Source organism: Macaca mulatta, chromosome 3 (assembly GCF_049350105.2).
Source record: "Macaca mulatta isolate MMU2019108-1 chromosome 3, T2T-MMU8v2.0, whole genome shotgun sequence".
Taxonomy (NCBI): domain Eukaryota; kingdom Metazoa; phylum Chordata; class Mammalia; order Primates; family Cercopithecidae; genus Macaca; species Macaca mulatta.
This window is the reverse complement of record NC_133408.1, coordinates 190160874-190178788: the sequence shown is the minus strand read 5'-3', so window position 1 is coordinate 190178788 and position 17915 is coordinate 190160874. Positions and strand designations below refer to the sequence as shown.

At 46.0% G+C, this 17915-nt stretch overlaps 2 protein-coding genes and 1 pseudogene across 2 annotated transcripts; 1 reads left to right on the top strand and 2 right to left on the bottom strand.

The window, feature by feature from the left end:
- Positions 1-1465: 1465 nt before the first annotated feature.
- LOC144340022 (BET1 homolog) lies at positions 1466-7368 on the bottom strand. The gene is made up of 2 exons (XM_077997715.1): positions 7042-7368; positions 1466-1833 (listed from the first exon to the last, which is right to left on the bottom strand). The coding sequence occupies exons 1-2, from the start codon at positions 7230-7232 to the stop codon at positions 1476-1478; spliced, it is 549 nt and encodes a 182-aa protein (XP_077853841.1). The 5' UTR covers positions 7233-7368; the 3' UTR covers positions 1466-1475.
- LOC100424578 (GTPase IMAP family member 5 pseudogene) lies at positions 2430-4690 on the top strand (annotated as a pseudogene).
- A 560-nt stretch (positions 7369-7928) lies between the features above and the next one.
- GIMAP5 (GTPase, IMAP family member 5) lies at positions 7929-14595 on the bottom strand. The gene is made up of 4 exons (XM_077997714.1): positions 14486-14595; positions 13906-14111; positions 10615-10663; positions 7929-9324 (listed from the first exon to the last, which is right to left on the bottom strand). The coding sequence occupies exons 2-4, from the start codon at positions 13945-13947 to the stop codon at positions 8444-8446; spliced, it is 972 nt and encodes a 323-aa protein (XP_077853840.1). The 5' UTR covers positions 13948-14111; positions 14486-14595; the 3' UTR covers positions 7929-8443.
- Between the last annotated feature and the right edge of the window lie 3320 nt (positions 14596-17915).

Genomic DNA, 17915 nt, shown 5'->3' with positions numbered 1-17915 from the left:
TGATTTATTCCAAAAAGCGTTTTTTATTTATAAAAATATTTTATTTGAAAATTTATTTTTGGAGACTATAAATGGTTAAATTCCAAAATAGTAGTAATACAGAATTTTTAACAATATTTTAATATTTCTTTTTACTCAAGTCCGCCTTTGTGTTTTTCTTTCCATAAGCAAATACACTGGATTAAAGCGACAGTACTCTTATCTTCAAGTTCAGTGCCTGAGTTTCTTGAATACAATTTCCATTTAGAGTTTAGTAATTACTTAACTTCACATTATTCTGTCACAAACGATAATCTATATATAATCCTACCTATATAGTAAAAATCATAAAACTATTATAAGCCAAGTCAACAGAATTTATAAAGTTAATATAAAACAATAACTATACGGATACACATGTACATTGGTCCCTATTAGAACTATGCCAACATGACAAGCATTATTTAAAGAATGAGTTTTTTGGGCATAGAGAAGTGAGGGGTCACTATCATCAAAAATTATTAGGGAGATTATAGGTAAAAAGAAATCAGCCTATGATTTTAACTAACTAAAGGAGGAAAAGGGAGCACGTCATCACAGCTCATGCAGTTGGGAAAATTCAGTTACCATTCTATCACAAACTGGTTGACTACTTCTAGAGCTCACAGTCATGCTCTTCAGGCATTCTGTTACTCTCTCACTAAAAGTTTCCTTACATGGGACATAAAGCTACTTTTATGATAACAACAGAATATTACAATGCTGTTTAATCATTAGCAAGCAATAGAAAAACAACTTGGAAATTGGGGGAGCCACACAGTCTCATTACCCCTGAAGACAGGGGCCAAAATAAGTCATTAAGAAACAGTATTTGATCAACCCAAATGCTGATCAGTGATAGATTGGAGAAAGAAAACGTGGTACATATACACCGTGGATTACTATGCAGTCATAAAAAGGAATTAGATCACGTCCTTTGCAGGTATATGGATGAAGCTGGAAGCCATTATCCTCAGCAAACTAATGCAGGAAAAGAAAACCAAACACCACCAGTTCTCACTTACAAGTGGGAGCTGAATAATGAGAACACACAGACACAGGGAGGGGACTAACACACACTGGGGTCTGTCGGGGAGGGTGGGGTGGGAGGAGGGAGAACATCAGGAAAAATAGCTAATGCATGCCAGGCTATTAGGTGGCATGGTGATAGGTGCAGCAAACCACAATGGCACACATTTGCCCATGTAACAAACCTGCACATCCTGCACATGTAATCCAGAACTTAAAATAAAAAAAAGAAAAAGAAAAAGCAGACAATATTCAAAGAGCACTGTAGTATCTAACGTGATTTATAAAACAAGAAACGTGCAGCAATTTTCAATGAAAAATGCCATAGTGTTTGAAAACTAGGAATGTTTGGTGCTGATTTTTATCAAGGTGGTACACCAAGTCATTAAATTGGAACAAATTCCAAATTCACAATTACTTGCATCACCTCAGTTTACTAATCCAATAAATGACAAAAAAAGACAAATAAATAAAACAGCATTGTAGAGCCCAGCAGCTTTTTTGTTTTGGCTCCCTATGGATAAAATCTCCACTTTGCCCATAGTTTTACCTAGAAATCCAGTTGTAGAATCAAATTGTGAATCCATTTCAGCTAATAATTTATTTTGGGTTTTAACTTCATGGCCTATTTCAATGGAAAAATATTTTATAACAGTTACTTTGCTTCTCAGACTTTCAGTGAGTCTCTTGTTTTTTTCTTCACAGGCACTATACCCACTATTAGCATAGCCATCGTTCCCAGAGTTGCCAGGAGGTACTCCTTCACCCAGGCCTGCATGCTTCATTCTGCTAGAGGAGAGAGGGAAAAGGTGGGCGCAAGAGGGTTGGGTGAGTGGGAAAGAGTTAGGGGTGACCTGGATCACATCTTCAGTACCAGGGCCCCGTGGAACACTAACTTCTTCCCCTAAAGCGCCATGACATCAGTCCAAAAAGTATTTTTTCAATTGACCAGGCATAGGCTCCGCAATTCTGCAATTAGGGACTCACTCTTTAGCATTAATGCCTTGAGCCTGTTACAAGGCAACACACTGAAACTTTGCACACAGCAAGGTCCTCATGTTGCTTTGGAAAGGGTTGTATAGGTTTTTCATAGTAGCGAAGCCTGAGAAGTCATTCTTCTGTGGGGCCTGGGTGGATTTTCTACCTGAGCACTGGAAGTAGGAGGTAGGAGGTAGGAGGAAAGGCATGGTGGGAACAGTGCAAGGAGGTGAGGGGGCTTGATGAGAAGTGCCCCTGGGGTAGTGACTGGTCCAAGACTGAGGTAGGAATAGGGAAGCACCAATCCTCTGTAGCATAAGGCATTAATCTGAGCCCAACAAATCAGTTCTTCTCTCCAATTACTGGATGTTCATGCCCCTACTCCCCACCCCTAACCTGGACCCATGACAATCTCCTACTCTTGGGGTAAGCAACTGATCTTGGTGTGTCTGGGACTTTCCCAGTTCAGCACTGAAAGTCCTTCAATCAGGGAATCCTCGCAGGCCTGGGTCAACCAGGATGGTTGGTCACCCTTTGCACTACCATCACCGTGGAAACATAGGGGAGAATTTCTTTTGTGTGTTTATCAAAGGGGGATGCTTTGCCGGGCACACTTTAGTTTGGGTACCAGCCCTGAGACCCTAAAAGTGGACAAGAACACATGACAGCCAGATGTTCAGTTGGAAATGATTGCTGACTTTCTTGATCTGGGTGGACAGCATCCATCAGCCTTCCCTGCCTTCCATTCACCGCCTCCCATTAGCTAAATACAGGTGCTGGGAAACGCAGGCATGTGGTGCATTCTGGGGCTGCCTGTATGTTAAATACAGGTGCTGGGAAACGCAGGCTTGTGGTGCATTTTGGGGCTGTCTGTATGTTCTTCAGCAGGAAGCCCAGGCTACTGCTGAGAATACCTGAAGTCAGCAGACCTGGGTGTTAGTCTCAGCTCATCCCTTAAATAATGTGTGACCTCAGCAGGGTTTTCTTTTCTTGCCTCAATTTCCTCATCTGTAAAATGTGATGCTTTGTGTTGGATATCACATCCGCCTCCAGTGTGAACAATCCATGTATGTTTTCCCCTCTAGGATAAGATAGAAGGGCTTCGAATGGGTGGAGCAGGTGCCTTCTGCACGGGCAAGGGAGCTGCACTTGGTAAAGCTCTTATAAAGGTCAAGGGTTGTAGACGCAGAACTGGGGGGCAAACTTCCCACCTGGCAGTGAAAGGCACAAGACTGTATTCACCAACGACAAAGAAAACACATTTACCCCCAGAAATACAGCATATTAAGCTCTTAACTGCCATCCTATTTTCAGTGAGGACAAGATTTTCCAAATAAAACTCTGTGATCGTGAAAAATAGAGATCAACTAGGGATGGGAGAGGGAGAAAGCATGAGATGGACCATGCAGTGGCGGAGAAAATGGCCTCCTCCTGGCCCCACCCCAGGCCCTCAGGGTGGGAAGTGCATCGAGGGAAGGCCAGAAAGGGGCAGAGCTCAGCAGTCCCAAAGGGGAAGAGCCCTGGAGCTCTGGCCAGCTGGGTAATCCCACAAACACTGTGTGAGTCCCTCCATTCTCTGTACGTGGGGTCAGGGATGGGAGCGGAGCTGTGGAGTCCTCACTGACCCAGGGTGCCAGTGCTTCTGGATGCCTTTGCCTTCTGTCTTTTGGTGCCTCCACCTCAGAATGCAGTTTTTACATACTCACTCTTCACCCACTCTCACAGGCTGAGGACAAGGCAGGTTGGCTCCAGGATCACTGCTGCTGCTGATCCCCCTGGTGGGCAAAACAGGCTGAGGGAAAATTGCCACAGGGAACAGCATCCTCGGCCAGCTCGTGTTTGAGTCCAAGCTGGGGGCCCAGTCAGTAACCAGGACGTGCCAGGTGGAGACAGGAACATGGAACAGGAGGAAAGTCCTGGTGGTCGACACGCTCTCCATCTTTGAGTCAGAGGTCCAGACTCAAGAGCTGTACAAGAACATTGGGAACTGCTACCTGCTCTCTGCCCTGGGGCCCCACATGCTGCTTCTGGTGATCCAGCTGAGGCGTTTCACTGCTTAGGACATGGTGGCCGTCAGGAGGGTGAAGGAGGTTTTTGGGGCAGGGGCCATGAGACATGTGGTCATCCTCTTCACCCACAAAGAGGACTTAGGGGCCAGGCCCTGGATGACTATGTAGCAAACATGGACAACCATAGCCTGAAGGACCTGGTGCAGGAGTGTGTGAGGAGATACTACAGCTTCAACAACCGGGCCACCGTGGAGGAGCAGAGGCAGCAGCGGGCAGAGCTCGTGGCTGCGATCAAGAGGCTGGGGAGGGAGTGAGAGGGCTCCTTCCACAGCAACGACCTCGTCCTGGATGCCCAGCTGCTCCAGAGAGGCAGGCTGGGGCCTGCCAAGAAGACTATGGGCAGTACCTGGCCAGTGTGGAATAGCAGGTGGAGAAGCAGAGGTGAGAGCTGAGGGAGGATGAGAGTAATTGGCCATGCAAAGTGCTCTCCAGAGTTAAACAGCAGATGCTTTCTTAGGTTGTCATGTCTGCCTTTTTATCACATGTGGTTTGATTTTTCTTGCCATTTTAATGAACTTGTGTATCACTTGTGGACACTGAGCATTTTAGGTGATTTCTACAGCCTGCGTTTTTTCTTTCCCAGAGTTGCCATCTCTGTTTATGTGTCTACAGCCCTTTGCTTGCTTTTTACAGAATTTCACTCCCAATTTATCTTCCTTGCAACAGACATATCATCAATTTTCCATAGTGCTTTTAGATAAATAAAATATTGGCTGGGTGTGGTGGTTCATGCCTGCAATATAGCACTTTGGGAGGCCAAGGCGGGCAGATCACTTGAGGTCAGGAGTTCGATACCAACCTGGCCAACATGGTGAAACCCTGTCTCTACTAAAAATACAAAAATTAGCCGGAAAATCATTTGAGCCATGAGGTGGAGGTTGTAGTGAGCCGAGATTGAGACACTGCACTCCAGCCTGGACGACAGAGTGAGACTCTGTCTCAGAAAAAAAAAAAAAGAAAGAAAAAGAAAAACGAGTTTTTGTTTTGTTTTGTTTTGTTAACTTGTGAGTGTAAATCATAAACTGGCTGGGTATGGCCATGGAATATTTGGTGGCTTGCAGGAAGAAAGGTGCTTGGCTACAAGGGTCTGAGAATGTCTCACCCTGGGCCCTGCTTTCTGCATTCCTGATGTCCAGGGGAGAAATGTGCTATGAGACAAGCTGCTGGCAGAATTCCTTACTTTATTCATAGATATGCTCAGATTTATTCGCAGGCTGAAAAGATGATGCCCTGCCCCCACCTCAGAAAGCAAGGATGGCGAGGTCAATCTGCTGAACCAAGCAGGGGACCCTGGAGGTGTGGAGGAGGCTGGAGGACAAGGGGCTGGACTTGAGGGAAAGAGAGCAAGGGGTTGCAGTGGCCGGATGGGGCCTGCCTTGGGGAAAGCAAGGAGAGCAGCTGGGAAATGCAGGACCTGGGATGTTCTGGAGCAGGAGTTTTTAGGGCCAGAGAGCAGAAAACCTGTGCTCAGCAGACTGTATGGTAGATGTCCCAGCTACTTATCTCAACTTTGCTGCATAGACAAAGGCCACTATGGATGAGACTGTAAGTGATGTGCAAGGCTTTGATCCCTGGAACTTCATGAGCACTGAACTCTGAATTTCATGCAGTTTTCATGTGTGAAGATAAAATGTTATTTTTCTTCTGATTTCTTCAACCATTTGGAAATGTAAACACCCCTCTTAGCTCATAGCTGTACAAAACAGGTGGCGGGCCAGGTTTAGGCTGAGGGCTATCATCTGTTTCACTGATTTCCCATTGTTGGCCGGGCTGCACTGCAATGCCACATCTCTAACCCCAAACTCAGTACCATGCAGGACAGTGACGTGTGATGTCCGTGGGAATTTGAGGAAAGGGTGGTGGTCCCCATCTCAATGGCAGTAAAGAGAAGAAGGCAGACATGGGGCTCAAGTATGGGCAGGCTGGGAATTCAGTGGAAACAGGTAATCAGATGAAGAGGAAGTCCCTGGGTCCCTCCACCACACCTTCTTTGTGTTCGGTAAGGGAGACCTGCAGCCGTCCTGGAGAGGCCATGGCTGGATGGGCAAGTGACTACTCTGGGGTGAGTCTGAGGTGCTCGGCTGTGATGCCCCTTAGCAGCATCCTCCAGCTCTGCTTCTGGCAATGAAGCTCCATGTCTGGTTCCATGGCATTGACTCCTGCATCCTCTAGCACAGAACTGATTCCAGACATGTGCAGGGAGTGTGTTGTGTGCCAGCTCCCTAAACCCTGGGAACCCTGAGTTCTCAGACCAAGGACCACCTCCTCAATGCAGTGTTCCCAAACTGCTCCAATGAGCTTGATTTAATTCAGTCCAGCTTCACAGACATTTATGACGTTAGTACTGAGGGTCAGGGTCAATGCCTGGCACCAGGAGTGTAAGATAAAAAATAACAGGATTCTGCTCCCCAGGGGACTGTGGGGTGGAGGGATGAAAGCACATAAGAGTGAGGCTGTAGGAAAAGGTTTCTTTCGGAAGCAATGTCAGCAAGAAGGAGACCACGGCAGGCTCTGTAGAGGCTTCCTAGACGGAGAGATGCTAAGCTGACTGGGAACATCCTTGCCTCTTGGGGGAAGTCACTGGAGCTGAGGGGCATGTAATTAAGGAATGGGATGGGAGTCAGCACACGGGAGGAGGGGTGCATGGGGGGCTGGAGCTGGGGCTGGGTGGGGATGGGGTGTCTGAGCCTCATTCTCAGGATTCGAGGGTGCCTCCTGGAATCCTGGCCAGAGGCTTCTAAGCAGGTTGGTGTATCTTGGGAAGATCAGGTGGCAGCAAGAGGCAGCTGGGTTGTATGAGTATAAGCCTGGAGACAGGGATAACATTCAGAGGAAATCAGCACCTGCACTCCAGTAGTAGCAGTGGTGATGGACAGGACAGATTCGGGAGAGCTAAGGAGGTGCCCCGCGGTGTGGTCACTGATGACAACATCGGGAGGGAACTCACCTCTGTCCTGGGTGACTTTGAAATGTGGCTCCCTTCACTGCAGCAGCCCCGCAGAGGAGGAGTGGGCTGAGCTGAGGGAGGCAAAGACTGCACATAAGTGTGGTGACCTTGAAGCCTCCGGAAACTGGTCCAGTAGATGTTGTCTGGGCTCTCCCTCCCTCCAGGGAGGCACTCTTGATGGACATAGCCATGATCTTAAGAAAGCATTACAGAGCGGCGCTGCCAGAGTAGCCTCCTTCCAGTGGGGGGATGGCCCATTCCCGGGTCACCTGGTCCACACTCCCTCTACTAACAAGGAATCACTTTCATGGTGAGCAGGATTGCCTGGTACCCAGCCAACAGCCTGCCCCCCACCCCAACCCTGTGGACATCGACTTCCAAAGAAATAGAGCTGGAGAGCTGATCCAAGGACATTTTACAGTGGAGAAGGAGAAAGGGTTTGGTTAACCTTTCTCATGTGTGAACGTTTGCCAAAGTGATTCCTTGCAGAGCACTGAAATGTGAGCTATGTTTCTCTTGGGCCCCTGGCCAAACTGAGAAGAAAGCACAGAGAAAGCCCTGCATAGAGGGCACCCCATTTCCTTGACCCTTTCCCACTCCCATTTGTCAATGCAATCCAACTGAAGGTGTTTTGCTTTACTCAGAGTTCAGGGAATGTCCACTCTGTGGCAAGCACTTCAGTAGGAGCAGGAGGTTCTTCCTAATTTTAGGAACAAGAAAAGCCGACCCTGTTCCTTTATTCTGGATGTTCCTTTATTCTGGATGCTCAAAGGAAGCATGTAGACTGGGAAGTTCCAACAGATTGAAAGGATAAAAAGGAATGTGGAGAAATTTTCATTACTTTGAATGTTTTAAAATGCAGGTAAAAGAGACCCGGAGCTCAAATAGTTTAAATAAGTAGGAAATTTATTGGCTAACACAACTGGAAATGCAGAGATGGGGCAGGCTGCAGGGCTGGTGGCTCAGGGCTCAGGTGGCCCCACTCTCTGTGCTGCTCTGAGGTACTGCCTTCAACCTCAGGTTGGCAGCACAAAGCTGCTGACAGTCCCAGCGTCACACCCAGACCCCACAATGCCAGGGACAAAGATAGGTTCTATCTAAGGAGAGATCTTCCATCCCCACCTCTGCAGACTTTTACTCACTTATCATGGACCTGCATGGGATCTCAGGCCCGTTCCTGAAGCAGTCATTGGCAGAGAGAGTGGGATAATGTTTACAGCAGCCAGGCAGCCTTGGAGTGGAGGCACACAGCTCCAAGTCTATAAGGTAGAAGGGGAAATGGGAGCTGCACAGACAGCACGCAGCTGCTCCACAGACCATGAGGATCCGAGTCTGAATTGGTGATTATTAGAACAATGACTCCATGGGGTGATATGTTAGAAGTGCTCCAGGGTCCAGAGATTTAAATATAATGAAAGATGAACAGAAAAATAATTAAAAAAAGTATGCTGCACCAAAAAAGAAAAACAAAAATCTCATAATGCAAAAGCATCAAGTGTTTGACTCTGAGGAGCGCCTTGTATGCCCAGTTACTCTCATTCTCCCTCAGCTCTTGCCTCTGCTTCTCCACATGCCATTTCACCTTGGCCAGGTACTGCCTGTAGTCTTCCTGGCAGGTCCCAGCTCCAGCTCTTTGGAGCAGCTGGGCATCCAGGAAGAGGTTGTTGCTGTGGAAAGAGCCCTCTCGCTCCCTTCCCAGCCTCTCAATCACAGCCAGGAGCTCTGCCTGCTGCTGCCTCTGCTCTTCCCCAGAGCCTCGGTTGTTGAAGGCACAGTACCTCCTCTCGCACTCCTGCACCAGGTCCTTCAGGCTGCAGTTGTCTGTGTTTGCTACATAGTCATCCAGGGCCTGGCCCCCTAAGTCCTCTTTGTGGGTGAAGAGGATGACCACATGTCTCATGGCCCCTGCCCCAAAGACCTCCTTCACCTTCCTGATGGCCATTGTGTCCTGAGCAGTGAAACGCCCCAGCTGGATCACCAGAAGCAGCACGTGGGGCCCGGGGGCAGAGAGCAGGTAGCAGTCCCCAATGTTCTTGTACAACTCTTGGGTATCAGCCTTTGACTCAAAAATGGAGGGCGTGTCAACCACTAAGACTTTCCTCCCATTCCATGTTCCTGTTTTTGCCTGGCACGTCCTGGTCACTGACTGGGCCCCCAGCTTGGACTCAAACATGCGCTGGCCAAGGATGCTGTTCCCTGTGGCACTTTTCCCGCAGCCTGTTTTGCCCAGTAGGATAATCCTCAATGCCGGTGGTGTTACAAACAAGTTATCTTCTGATCTACCTGTAGAAAAAGAAGTTTTGTGTCTTACCAAGTTAATGATCCTTAAGAATGTTAGGTCATTGTTCATGGATATCTCATAAAAGCTATGAACCTCCTCCCCAGAATGACAGAAATGTTGATGTGCGTATAAAAGTGTGCATACAACTGTAGGTGAATCTTGCATGTAAAAAGCCTCACTGGAAGCCCATGCTTGGATCCACAGCCAGGAGTCAGAACTGTTGCATTAAGGGGATGCATTAAGCACTTCATCTGGATTGTGGCAAATAGAGCTTTCCTGAAAGAAAATGGTCCTTGTGTTTTCCCCTGCATGGTGTTTAGGCCAGATCCATGGAGAATTATTAGAAGGAGGGAGGGATGAGTAGTTACAAGTGAGAAAATACAATTACTTCTCTTTCACCCACATATTTCCAGCCACACTTGTATAGACAGACTCCACACATTCATCCAAGCCTTGAGGGTCAAGCAGGTCTCCACTGGCAGATCTATAGTGACCCCTGCCGGGAGTCAGCTGCCCGTCCCTGGGTCTGTGCTCTCTGGATAGGGAGTGAAATGTTTGAAATTGAGATGACGTAGGTTGTAGTTAATGTTAGGGCAACGTCTGGGAGATGACCCTAAGGTGGATGGCTCAAAAAGGTAGAACATAAGCTCAATAGAAGCATGTGTGTTGAAAAGCTAATCTATGTGGCTGATGGAAGCACATGAAATTATAGCAGAAATGGTGTTGGAGAGGGTGACACTGTGGCAGGAGCTAAAATCTTCAAGGCACAAAGAGGGGAGAACCTGCGGATTTCTGGAGCCCAAATGAATTCAAAGTGCACTTTAGGCTCTTAAAAATCTATTATTTTATTCCTCCCACTCTGGGTTGGTTCTTCCTTTTCTTAAGTTATTCTGTGGTGTTCTGTAGCAAGCACAATGACTAAATCCCTATGGGGACCTTTTTTGTTGTTTTGTTTTGAGCCGTCAGCAGACAAAGAAAGAGAAAACATATTCACCATTTGCTTCCAGACCCTTCAACTTATGACTTGGTTTCCTTTCCACATTTCCCACACACCTGGTGCAGGGAGAGCATCACACTATGGGGTGTGTGTGTGTGTGTGTGTGTGTGTGTGTGTGTGTGGTTGTTCGATTAGGCACAAGAGGTATGGCGAGGTAAAAAATGATGGTTGCCTTTATCTTCTTCATTTAAAATGAATGGGTTTCTGCCACTGTGTTTTAGGTGGGGGTAAGTGGGGAGAGAATTGTGATTCTCCCAAGCATCTGGGGCTCTTGAGAACTTCAAGACTTTCTTACCTTCAGCCATAGCTCCATATTTGCCCTTCTGGAATCCTTCCATTCTCTCCTGGAATAAAAACAGGAAAAGGATAAAAAGCAAATGTCCATATGCGAGCTGGTAGAGTCTGAAAGCACCTCAATTCAGACATCTAAGAATAATTATCCTCAGATGAGCCATTTCCATCACTAATTTTCTAACTCATATTTTGCTTTGAAACATCTGTAAATAACTTTAAGCAAACCAGGTAATGTTAGGTTATGCTAAAATAGTGCACTATTGCTTCCCTCCCCTCAACTTAACAGAAAATCAGGAAATATTTGGAAGCAAATCAGTTGATTATCTCCCCCAACCAGAAAGGCATGAAATGAAGAAAGCATTCTTCTATGGAACAAAGAGTGAGTGTTAAAAAAAATTGAAATTACACTAGGCAAACTTACCAGAATAGAGAAAAAAATTGCCTTGCTATAAATAAGATTGATTTATTTGAAGTAGTGGAAACTTCCAGTCCTAGAAAGTCTTTGTGTCAAATGGGTATTCCAGTGGCGGAGAGGAAATTACAAGGTACTTTCCAATGGGAGGGTGGAAGTGGGGATCAGGGACACAAAGAACTGACGTGAGAGGAAATGGTGCAGGGGGACTGGTATGACCGCCTTCCCATCCTGACAGTTGGTGGAGAGGAGGTAGTGAGGTGATTGAAGAGAAATAATCAACTTCAGGCCAAATTCAAGAACAACTCATTCCTGCTCTGGGTTTCCAGCACTGCGTAACAGCATTGGGGATGTATATCTTCCACCTGACTGGATATTGCCAAATATGACTCCCAGGGAGTCGTGCTAACTCCTATTTGCACCACCCATTTATAAGAAGTCCCCAGATCTTGACAGGCACTTGGTAATATTACACTTTTAATTTCCTGTCATCCTTATGGGCATAAATAAGGATGTCTTAATTGACTTAAACTTATATTTTACTGATTATCATTAAATTAAAAACAGTTTTCATGGTTTGCTATTTTGGTTATTTATAAACTTCCATTTTTAATAACTTCTGTGATTTCTATCTTTTCCACATTTTTCTATTCATTCAGTGGATCTTCTTGGCCTTTAGGTCAATCAATCAATTTTTGTATTATCAGAATGTATTAAGACAGTTTCCTGCCTCCCTCCCTTTCCCTTCTTTCTCTTCTTCCTCCTTTTCTCTTCCCCCTCCCCTCCCTCCTTTCTTTCTTTTTCTTAAGCCCAGAGAAGAGTATTCTCTCTCCTACACCCTTTCTTGTCTCTGGTAAATTATGCTTCTGGCTTTTGCTAAAGCAGCACCAGTTCCCTGACATCCTCTCTACTTTAAATGACGTTTCCTGAGGTTTGGAATCAACAAAATGATGTGGTAAGGGTCAAGAGGACAGTGGTAATGATGTTGATTATGAACATCGTAATTGTAATAAACCTCTATGCAGACGTTTATAATTTTCAAATTTATTTCATCCTTCTTATTTTAATTGCTCTCTCAAATTCCCTGTGATGTGATCAAGACTGGTCTTAAAATTTCTATTAAAATGCAAGGAAACTGAGCATTAAATGACCTGCCAAAGGTCACATATTTACAATGGAGCTAGCATCAGGAAATGGCTCCTTTTGCCTGTGTATTGTCCTTGATTCCATAGGCGGAAAAAGAGACTATTCCAAAAAAGTCAACAAACCTCTTGGAACATGTGTACAATGCTGCCACTCACTGGTCAGGAGACAAACTAATTGGACAGCTAGAAGCCTACCCTAAAACCAACACACAGAATTTTATTGCAAAATCTTGAGTGTATTTCTTATAAAAGGTTATTCAAAAATAAAATTGTTGGTGGCAGGAATTTCTCTGAATCGGGGTCTTTCCTTTTAAAACAGCCAATTGCCTGTCACAAAAGCCAGTCAAACTCTGTTATGTCAGGCAATGAGCAGCAACAATAGCTCTCCCAATCCACTCTCTCTGAGTGGACCAGCCTGCATTGAGGAATATATATTTTTGTCAGATATTAACAAATAACAAAGTGTTCACAGGTGAGTCAGAAAGGATACTGATGGCAATGCTAAAATGAGTCATGGAGAAGATTATAAAATAACTGAATAAAGCATGGTGGACACATCGTAGGCTTGAAGGAAAGTGATACGTGTTGGTCTACAGGGCAGACAAAAGTGGGGGAATTGAGAATGAAGGCAGATGTCTTCTCCAAAGGAAAAATTTTACCAATAGTCCCACAAATGAGACCAAAGGTCACGAGAGATTGGAAGGCAGTGTGCAAGCAAGAAAGTAGCAGCCTCTGGCAAGCCGGTAGGAGGGTCCGGCTCAGGGAAAAGGGTGAAGCAAATGAACAAAATGCATGTTCTGATTTGAAAATTGCATGAACCTGATTTTACTAAGAGAAGAGCTTATTTTAGCAAATCACAAGAAAGCAGCCTCGTCCATACTATTTTAGAAAAGATCAAACCACTTCTTGTCTTCTTTGTTCATAAGTATTTCCTTCACCCGTCTGCCCCAGCCCATATATTTCCAGGTATTGGAATGATGTGTTTTGCGGTTTGGTCACTGTGGTTCCACGGCACGTCTCTCACATAAAGTTTGGCTGACAAAGGGATTGTTCACAGGTGCCCCAAACATGAGCCTGTTTCCCTACAGTGCATCCTGCAGGGTGTCACAGGAGAAATGTGGGAAATCTAGGGGAGCATGGGGTAGTTTTCCGAAGTTGAAAGTCACAAGAAAAGGTCCACTCAGGGGTCTTGTTTGGAACATGAGGTTCCTGGGGTGGGAAAATATCCTACACTTGCCCTGGGGAGCCCTAAGAATCCATCCTCAGCTCCCAGGCTTGTCTGAGACATAGTGCGTGTCTGGCTGGTCTGGGACAGGAGAAATTAGGAGGGTAAATTTGAGAAGAATGCCCCAGCATGCTAGGGGAGATGGGGAAAGCCTGTTACCCTCTGGGAGCTTCAGTTTCCCCATCTGTCCCACTGGGAGAGGATCAGTTCAGCCTTACTCCCTGAGAGTTTCATGGAGATCGACTTGGCTAAGTAATGGGCAATGGGGCAGCAAAGCCCGCTGCCTGGGACTGGGCTGTGAGTGGAGGCGCAGATTCTTTAGGCTGTGCTCCACCAGCTGCGCACCTGCTGATGCCCACAACACTCACCACCATTGCCCCGTTTTACTGACCAGGGAACCCAGAAGTGAGGGGATCTGTGCAAGGTCACGTCAGAAATGAACAGCTGTGACCAAACTGTGATCCTTCTGATTCCCCAAGTCTCTGTGAGCATAAACCCAGTTCTCCTTACCAGAAACGGCTGTTGTGCCCTGTCCTCCAGGGTGGCGGTCATGTAGGCTCTGGCCGGCTGGTCCTCTCTCAGGAAGGTGAAGTGACAGCAGAGAGAGCCCTGCTCTGTGGTCTGTGTGTGGGGAGGCTATTCGCAGGGCTGAGGGAGGCTGAGCAGATGCAGTTAAGGAGGAGCCACGTGCAGGGGCTGAAAGCTCCATGACTCAGCTGCAAAAAAAGAAGAGTAGAGATTATGGAGTGTGCCCCCCACACCCATGTGGACTAGGACACCCTGGTATTGGCTGGAAACTGATTGGGAACAAGCCCCTGAAAACCAGCCGAATGTGCTGCCTCCTTAATGGGCCACTTCCTGTCATGAGCCTGCCCTGGGACAGTGTGCCCCGTGCTATTTCCTTTTTATTTTTGACTGTTTCAAGCAAGCAGTGTTTGGAAGAAGGAGATATGAAGGGAATTATAGACTCTCCCACTTCCAAGTTCAGAAAAGGCCCCTGGTGACTGGAAAGTCCTGGGCAGCAGCTGCTGCCCTCAGCACCCATCACTGGGGCACCTGCTCCTCCCAGCACTCTTGGGCCCCTTCTCACAGGCTCTGCTTCTGGAAAGCTTCTGCTAACCAGGATCAGAAAGGCACTCTGGTCCACAGAGGACCAGAACAAGCCCTCACAGGGTTTGACTCTTGGCTTGTGAGTTACCCTGGCAAGCTGTCTTCCACGTGATGGAGCCCTCCCTGTGGGGACATTGTGGAGTCCACGTGTCAGTTTATCTGGTAAGGGTTGAAAGCAGGGTGATAGAACCTCTATTTTTTAACTGATTGGGAAAGCAGTGGACATAAAGCTGATTGCCATTTAAGATTAGAGCAGTGGACATAAAGCAATTATGAGATGGAGAACACAATGGGACGTAGGCAGAGGGCCATCAGGGCCAAGAGAATCCCCACATCCCTCGTTGTTGACATTTGAAGTGGAGCTTACAGTCATATCATAACAATTGTCTAAGACTTGATGGGTAAAACAATTTTAAACAATCCCCTGCCAGCCTAGAAAACCTCTCCACAGAGGCAGAAGAGAAAGAAAACAATTTTATTGAACGTGCATTGAACCAGAATGTGATCTGGATCCCAGACAATCCAGGAAGAGATTGCAAAGACGGAGAGGGATGTCACCTGGTCATATAGCCAGGCAGGTGCCACCCATTACACACGTGTTCTCAAGCTAAACCGTAGCTAGTACTCAAGTAAGAGGACTTGACAGTACCCTTTGTCATACATAGTTCATCCTAAACTCACTCAGTAATCATCTGTGTTAGCTAATTGTCTTTTTCCAGAGGAAAAGGAAACTTCTCACATCCTCTATGGCAAGAGGAAGATTTGCAACTCAGGAAGGTGCTGGCAGATGTCAGGCTCCTACCGAAGTTAAGTTAGGCTCCTAAATTAGGCCCCTGCTTTCCCACGGAGACTGGGAGGTGGGGACGCTACCTTCCCTGATGTTTGCGTTTCAAAGGGATGGCTTCCAGGTGCTCTAAAGACAGTCCTGGGCTGTCAAACAGCTTTTAAAAAGATTGCATTACAAAGGGTGGAGAAAGAATTCACACTTACAAGCTTTCTAAATAAAATACTCTAAGAAGGGAGGGGTAATTCTTTTCCACTTTGTTTTTTTCCCCAGAAAAGAGAATTAACATTTTTTCCTTATATTTGACTTTTATTGGTCCTTACACTTTTAAATTCTTCAAGGACTTTCAAGCTAGTCAGCACTCATAATTTGTGTGAATTGAGCAGAGCAGGGCAGGAAGTGGGCTGTAATCTGACCAGGATTTCACCCTTATTAGATAGGGACCAGGTACTCCCCCAGCAACTGCCTGGAATCCCTAAAAAATTTGATGGACAGAGTTCACATCAAAATCTTATAGACACTGAGGGGCACGGATGCTAACCATTCTTATCAATGTAGCAAATTCACTTCATTCTAGTGACATCTTCAAACTCCCTCTCTTCTTTCCTTGTGGTTTGGACTATTCGCAAACATTATATTTATCCACTTAACTGGGTGCTCTGGCACCCCGGCTAAGGACTGATTTTCTGCTTTGAGTTCTGGTCTCTAAGTCTTATCTTTTTTTTCTCTAGTAGTTCCCAGGCTCCTCTTATGGCTCAAAGAGACCTCAGAGAGTCAGTGATGAAATGTGTTAACTGGTCTCTATCAGTTTTCTGGATGAGATCGTGGGCTTTATAGAGGCCAGGGACTGTCTTCAGGTCAGGATCTTGCTAGAACTTAGCCCTAAAAAGTGCTCAAAAATACTTACCGAATAAATGAGTAAAACATATGACTTAAATGCTCTAACTCTTCCCTCATGTCCCCCTTTGTAGTTACATTTAGTGCTAGCAGAATAATCTTAGGTAGCTACTTTTAGAAAGCAGGACTGTAGAAATTCATATATATCCAGATATGAAAGTATTTCCAAAACTAGACTCTTTGTGCCTTTTCCCACACCCTCTCTATTCCTCTGTTCAGATTTGCAAAACAAACAAACAAACAAACAAACAAACAAACCCCCAGGAAACCTGGGACACCTAGGAAGTGTCCATTTTCCTTATCCTTCTGTTCAACACCAAATTCAATGCCTTTTCAGCCTGGACAGAGACAGTTATCTACCAAACCTGACATAGTACAAAACGTGATGAATCATTGCTGAAAGCAGGTCTCTATCCATCCCCAGCCACCTCTGCTATCCCTGTTCTCGCTCTGCGATGCTCCCTGGTGCACAGAACTGGGCACGCTGAGTTGCAACTCATGCGCTCTAGTTATGTGATGAAGTTTCTGGAGTTCTGAGCGCAGTAGCCATCTCAGGGTAGATACCTGTAGGCTGCCCTGAGAATCAGCTTTATTAAGCTAAGGAGATGCCAAAGCTCCATCTCAGAGACATTTTGGGCAGCCACCTTCCCTATCAACTTGGAGTGATTCAAGGACCTCAGGGTTCACGCCTTGGACCTTCTGTTTCAAATGGAAGATAGACAATTATTGCCTTCTGATGAAGAAGGAAGGAAGAATAAGGGAAAGAGGTGGTGCGACATTTACCACTTTCTCTGGGCTGAGGTCCTAGGTGACCAACCGGCCAACTGGCCCTGAATTTGACTGGATTTAGTACTACAAGGCCCACATCCTGGGAAACCCCTTAGTCCCAGTCAAATTGAGCCTGTTGGTCACCACATGGTCTCCTAACACTTAGTCATGCTTGCTCTCTTTCACCGTCTTGCCTCTGTCTCTTCATCCATCATCTCACCCTATTCCACGAAGGTCTCCCATGAACATGACTAGTAGGAAATGTGGAAATGAAACCCCAAGCCAGAGTTGGGAGGGGCTGAAGCCAAATGCTGAAGTGTGATTTCTCTTCCTTGTCTGTAGTCACTCTAAAAAAAGTTCTTTCTTGGAACTTTTTTAGAACATTGTGTTCTTATGAAAATCAAAGAGCAGGTAAAAGTTGCTGAAAAAAAGTATTAAAATGCAGGCATTTCTGTATTATCAACATTATCATTTCCTTTGTTTCTGGACAAGGTCATAGCTACTCTTTTCAGAACTGAGAGGGGCCAGGTCAGGGGCACCTAATTGGAGGTGAGAAAAGGAGCCTCCTGGATCAGGGTGTTCTACAGAGACCACACCTGCTGAAGAGGCTTCATGCGGGTGGGGGGCGGGGGGCAGAAATCATCTAGGGGTGAGTCCAGGAGGTAGAGTTGAGGATTCAGAAACATCCAGGTCAATAAAAGGGGCAGCTATTTGAGCCCACAGTTGACACACAACATGGAGGAAGGATTAATGTTGCCATGAAGTACACTCTAAGTATCTAAATATTGCATATTTAAAGCAAATTTACCCTATTCTCCTGAGCCTTTGCACACTAGACCCAATGGGTGGTAAGTCCAGACAGCACCCATGGGAAGCAGACAAAAAGCTACCCTCTTAAGGAATCTGAAATCTTATTACAGAGACAAGACTTACGCGAATGAAAGACAATGAGTAAGGGTCC

Excerpts from the sequence above, each read along its gene's own strand:
- LOC144340022 (XM_077997715.1), bottom strand. The coding sequence starts at position 7,232 with ATGGCTATGTCCATCAAGAGTGCCTCCCTGGAGGGAGGGAGAGCCCAG. Across the intron at positions 1,834-7,041 it reads CAAAGTCACCCAGGACAGAG|AATGAAGCATGCAGGCCTGG; the intron begins GTGAGTTCCCTC and ends CTCCTCTAGCAG.
- GIMAP5 (XM_077997714.1), bottom strand. The coding sequence starts at position 13,947 with ATGACCGCCACCCTGGAGGACAGGGCACAACAGCCGTTTCTG. Across the intron at positions 10,664-13,905 it reads GGGCACAACAGCCGTTTCTG|GAGAGAATGGAAGGATTCCA; the intron begins GTAAGGAGAACT and ends TTTTTATTCCAG. Across the intron at positions 9,325-10,614 it reads ATATGGAGCTATGGCTGAAG|GTAGATCAGAAGATAACTTG; the intron begins GTAAGAAAGTCT and ends CTTTTTCTACAG.